The following is a 5,000-nucleotide window of genomic DNA, read 5'->3' as shown; positions in this document are numbered from 1 at the left end:
TCTGGACTGCGTTTACGCCTGCTGATTTGTATGCCTTCATTTCCTCATCGTCACTTGCCAATGCCACATCAAAATCATCTTCATCCTTGCCAGTAGAACCGTTGTTACCTTGACGCTCTAATAAAAAATCAAGACAAACATAGTTTTTTTTTTTTTTTTTTTTTTTTTTTGTAAATAATCTGGTGGTCCAGAAAAATTTGCTAAAAAAGCAAGGAGGAGGAAGAAGATGGGATGAAGGAACTTACTTTTCTTTAGTGTATTAATCTTCTCCAAAGCGTCAGCCTTTGCCTTCTCTCTTTCAAGTCTCTTCTCAGCTTGGACCTTCTTTCCAAACTTCTTGAGATCTCTTTGAGCCTTTGCCCGTTCACTTGCTTGGATAGAAGCATTTTCATCCAAAAGTTTTTGACGGATCTTGGCCATATGTTCATCTGATTTGATCATCTCTGCAAAATAATCACCAGGTCTTTCAAACACTCCACCTTCCTTCTTTATCCTCTCTCGCCCAAGGACAGCGGCCTCGAGGGCTTGATTGTAGAATGCGACCTCACGAGTCAGATCATCGTCTGGGTCGGCGATGTTGATGGCCTGTGTCGATGTGATGGATTGAGTCTCGGACCAAGGGATCTTGCTTGGAAGTGCAATTTGCTCATGTAGACGCTTCAATGCTGGCTAACCAGAGCGGAACAAACAAACCAAACACAAAAAGGAAAGGGGGGAGGAAAAAAAAAAAATAAAAAAAAATAAAAGTCAAAAGTTAGATAACTTGTGATTTTACTCATAGTTCAATTAATATAAAAAAAAAAAAAAAAAAAAAAAATAGGAGGCACAAAATGATGAAAGATCGAGGAGGAAGAGGACACGATACAGAAAAGAAAGAGAGAGAGAGAGAGAGAGAGAGAGAGAGGTGGGGGAAGGATAAAAGGATAAGAACGCTCCATTATTTCTGATCGCAAGTATCCCAGTGTTATATAATATAATACCTCATTGTTGATTGTAACTCGTTGTGTTGTAAGAATATCTACGGGTGATTCCTCGTCGCCCGAGAGCATCTCAGTATCTGAGCCTTCCAAGTCCTCAAGGGTCACTCCTTGTTCATATTCACTATCGGAATCAGACATACTGTATGTTGTGTAATTACAAGTAAACTGGTGAGGTGAAGAGGATGGAATGAGAAGTTGGTCGTTTTGAGAGTGTGTGGTTCAAGGCTGCATGTTATTTTTTTTTTTTTTTTTTTTTTATAAGACTTGTTTACACTTTGATTATTTTTTATTAGGGACTGTTTCTAAAAAAATAAAAAAAAGTTGCGATTATACTTAAGGGGAATGAATGCTGTAAACTAAACCTTATTTGCCTAACACGCGTTGTTGACTAAAAAAAAAAAAAAAAAAAAAAACGATAATGTCGTGATTGAAAATCCCTTTTTATTATTATAACTATTATTTTCTACATCCTATGCCTTGACTGCTGTTGTTGCTGCTGCCTTTTGTTCCTGTTGCTGCAACTGTAGCTTATACTGCATGACATCCACGAGTGCTAAAAAAAAAAAAAAAAAAAGATCGATCAGAATATAAAATAAAAGGAAGCACTGTGTTTCTCTCCTCTGTCCATTTCTCACAAGATCTCACTTACAACGCAAGTTTCCTTGCTTTTGGGAAACTGTCGTCTGAATCTTATCCAAGTTCTCTTTTACGAAATCCACTTTGGTTGTATAGAACTTGATCGCATCCTCAGTGGACTATCGAGAAAAAGAAAAAGGAAAAAAAAAAAAAAAAAAAAAAAAAAAAAAAAAAAAAAAAGAGCGTCAGAATAATGACCATCAATATAAAGTATACATTATAGTTTCGAAGAAAGGATTGAGATTAGGGGAAGAAAGAGATTCTTTCTTTATTTCCCTTTTTTTTTTTTTATACCTTCTCAACATAATATCCAGTTCCAATGTCCACAATAACCTTCTCGACGTTAGCAAGCTTTCCAGGAACATAGAGCGAACTTGTGAGAGGAACAAGGATCGCCTTGTCTTTATTGGCATCGTTGATAGACTTGCAGCTGTCAATACAATCCGCAAACCTATTCTGAGCTTGCTTCAATTGTCCAAAGGAGCTTGTCAAGTGAGAAAGTTCCTGAGGTGAAGTTGAAAGGAAAAAAAAAAAAAGAAGGACAGAAGCATCCGAAGAGATGCGAGTCCAGGGAGCGGTTTAAGTTCAAGTTTTCTCCTTTGTTCTTTTTCCTTTAATCAATATGATGAAGCCTCTATTCCGAAAAGGTTGCAAGCGCTCCATAAAAATAAAGATGAAAAGAAAAACCTTTGCTTTGCTTAAAGGTTAAATGCTGCAGTAATAAAATGCATTGCCCTCCACCCTTACATCTTCCAATTGTTTCTTGACTTCCACGAGTTGATTCAGATCCAAATCCTGCAGTTCAATCCTTTGCTGTTGTGCCATCTTGAGAGTTGGGGTTTGTTTGATGCCTGCAAAGAATTGATGGAATTGATGAACGATTAAGATCTTCGTAAATCCGCTCTAGTAGCGTCACAACCGAGAGCAATTTTTACTGGTTGGCTAACTTTATATCCTAACCAAATTTTTTTTTTTTTTTTTTTTTTTTTGTAAGATCGTTATACTCGCATTAGCCACAAAGCGGCACGACCTCTTTTAAAAGCCCATCATCCGTTACTATTCTGCTTAGAGAGCATAACGGTTACTTCCCCTCACTCTCTTCTTCCAGCCCTCAGTACCTGCAGTTGCCGTAGCAAAGGCGGCGGGAGAGTGCTTTCGAGAGGCTTTTATGTCAGATATATCACAACGGGCGTGGACTATAGCCCGCTTGTAAAAAAACGGCTGTGCAAGTTGTGTTGAACAAGCAAATTCAGTCCCTTAATATTTGACCGTTATAGCAGATGTGTTCCGTTTGATGTCTGCAGCTCGTTTGGCTTGAAGAATTTATTATGCTTACTTGTCTTGCCTAATCCTTTGCTCATATTTTCATCCAAGGATGCTGTTCGTCTACGCCCTTCGCCTGAAGGCATAGCAAGTAGCCTTTTTTGGGGATGCGAATGTCCTTGAGTAGCGTTGAGAATGCTATGGCCATTCGTGATACAATATGATACAGATAGCGGATTCCAACTAGACCAAAAAACTTTTTGCAAGAAAGTTCTTTTTTTTTTTTTTTTTTTTTTTTCTGGTGTCTCCTTGACAGGCCTTTAATATCTTTCAAAAATTCAGCTCTGATCTACAGAGCTCATAGAGTCCATGTTAATTAAATATATGTCAAGTGGACTTGTGAACATGTGGGCTATGAAAGTGGGGCAGTGCGGGTGAATGAAAGACTTGGAGGAGGCACAAAGACGGTGGACAGACGCGGCTCGATCAACGAAAGCACAGACCACAAAGGCCCTTTGACTTTTTTTTAAAACTCAAAAATAGCATCGGACTTCTTGTTGAGAACCAACAACCAAACCAAAAGCTGAGAGAGGACTCTTGAAGAAGCCTGTCTTGGTCGCGAGGAGTGATGAACAAAGAGGTCTGGACTATCCACTTTAAAATCAAGGAGTGTAATTATATTCATATCTACTATACTATCTGTCCGCACTAACCCCTTCGACAAAAGTAAAGAGATTAGAGTCGAGAGGAAGGAATTAACGGCATCTTGAAGGCTAACTGGTTTGGCAGTATAAAGCTTGATTATAGCTGTCAATACCATGAAGAAGGTGGAATGCTTAGACTATATTCACAAACAGGTGCTGGTACTTTCGAGGACACTGTTCACGAGGACGCGGGTAGTAATAATAATAATAATAATAATAATAATAATAAATAAAAGAAAATGGTGTGAGCTAAATATCTAGTGAACAAGCCGAACGGATCAAAGGAAAGGCGTCAAAGAGGTCACCCGACACGGAGCAAGATATGAATGACAAAAGAAAAATGCCAAGTCCAAGTCCAAAGGGCCAAGGAAAAGGGAAAAAGCGAAAGCAATACTACACCCCAACATCTATTCTGCATGCAACGCTGTTAAACAGGGTAAGAAAAAGTCATTAGCAAGGATTAAACCATGTTATAAAGGGAAAAAAAGAAGAAGTCAAAAATAAAAATGCAGACCTTTTTTGGGCTTCACTATGTTTAAGGAGAGAGTGAGCTGTCTTGAAGATGTCATGAGGGTGCAAGTAAAGGCATTTTTTTCCTTCTCTAGAATAGTTCAGCCCATCCAGAAGGATACACCTCCTCCGCTTTCGATTTTTTCAGATGGCCGGCACTGTTGGGATGTTATGGCTCATTTCTCTAGACCAACTAACGTTCCCCATAGTGAATGAAGAGCAAATATGGGCGCATTGCAACTATTTTATTGTTAAGATCGAGGGGGCAGAGCGAGCGCTCTCGACCACGCATATTCTGTTATATCTTTCTCCCTTTGGCTGGCTGAACAATGTCGTGCGTTTGAGATGATAATGATAACGAATCTCATTCAAAGTTTTGTTTTTTTCCCACGTTGAAAGAACTAAAAAAACAAAAAGCACATGAATGTTGATTGCCATTTATTGCTATTGTTTTTTTTCTTTCTTTCATTTTTTTTTTTTTTTTTCCTGCAACGATTGAGCTGTCTGACATTAATATAGATGTATACCATGTCGATATCACCACAATTTCGACATGTATTTATTTTTGTCAGAATAGTATCCAGCATGCTCACAAAAAAGAAGAAAAGAAAAAAGGGAAAAAAGGGCATGCGGGTTTTTGTTTGTTACAAAGTAATTGAAGATAGACATTGGGGCGCATTAGATCATCATATGCATGATAGCTTTGCCATGCTGACCACGACCAATGCAAAAAAAAAAAAAAGAAAGACATGGCATGGCGCGGCATGGTTTGGAATGGAGTAGCGTTGTACAACTGTACAACTCGGCTTTTTTTTTTTTTTTTTTTTATGCTTGCTACATTTACACAGGCACAAAACACACTGCAAGGTGTCACTCAAGTCCTTTTCTTTTCTTTTTTCTTTATCAA

At 38.3% G+C, this 5,000-nt stretch overlaps 2 protein-coding genes across 2 annotated transcripts in view; both read right to left on the bottom strand.

Annotated features, from left to right (window-relative positions):
- BCR41DRAFT_332348 (eukaryotic rRNA processing) overlaps positions 1-1,211 on the bottom strand; it is a 1,494-nt gene extending 283 nt beyond the window's left edge. The window contains exons 1-3 of the mRNA XM_022021848.1: positions 981-1,211; positions 246-669; positions 1-117 (exon numbers count right to left, since the gene is read on the bottom strand). The exon at positions 1-117 is cut by the window's left edge and continues 283 nt beyond it. Coding sequence (XP_021884731.1) covers positions 1-117; positions 246-669; positions 981-1,118 — 679 coding nt within the window. The 5' untranslated portion in view covers positions 1,119-1,211. The remainder of the gene's footprint in view (positions 118-245; positions 670-980) is intronic.
- Positions 1,212-1,414: 203 nt separating this feature from the next.
- Positions 1,415-2,491, bottom strand: BCR41DRAFT_347176 (Prefoldin-domain-containing protein). Its single transcript, XM_022023047.1, has 4 exons — positions 2,364-2,491; positions 1,911-2,120; positions 1,630-1,735; positions 1,415-1,533 (listed from the first exon to the last, which is right to left on the bottom strand). The coding sequence occupies exons 1-4, from the start codon at positions 2,439-2,441 to the stop codon at positions 1,451-1,453; spliced, it is 477 nt and encodes a 158-aa protein (XP_021884730.1). The 5' UTR covers positions 2,442-2,491; the 3' UTR covers positions 1,415-1,450.
- Between the last annotated feature and the right edge of the window lie 2,509 nt (positions 2,492-5,000).

This window comes from Lobosporangium transversale (genome assembly GCF_002105155.1).
Source record: "Lobosporangium transversale strain NRRL 3116 chromosome Unknown BCR41scaffold_5, whole genome shotgun sequence".
Classification (NCBI taxonomy): domain Eukaryota; kingdom Fungi; phylum Mortierellomycota; class Mortierellomycetes; order Mortierellales; family Mortierellaceae; genus Lobosporangium; species Lobosporangium transversale.
The sequence above is the reverse complement of the archived record's forward strand: the minus strand, read 5'-3'. Positions and strand labels throughout refer to the sequence as shown.

Bases quoted from the DNA above. Each gene is read 5' to 3' on its own strand.
- BCR41DRAFT_347176 (XM_022023047.1), bottom strand. From the start codon at position 2,441: ATGGCACAACAGCAAAGGATTGAACTGCAGGATTTGGATCTGAATCAA. The intron at 2,121-2,363 runs GTAAGGGTGGAG...ACTTCACCTCAG, and splicing joins TCAAGAAACAATTGGAAGAT to GAACTTTCTCACTTGACAAG. The intron at 1,534-1,629 runs GTAAGTGAGATC...TTTTTTTTTTAG, and splicing joins AAAGCAAGGAAACTTGCGTT to CACTCGTGGATGTCATGCAG.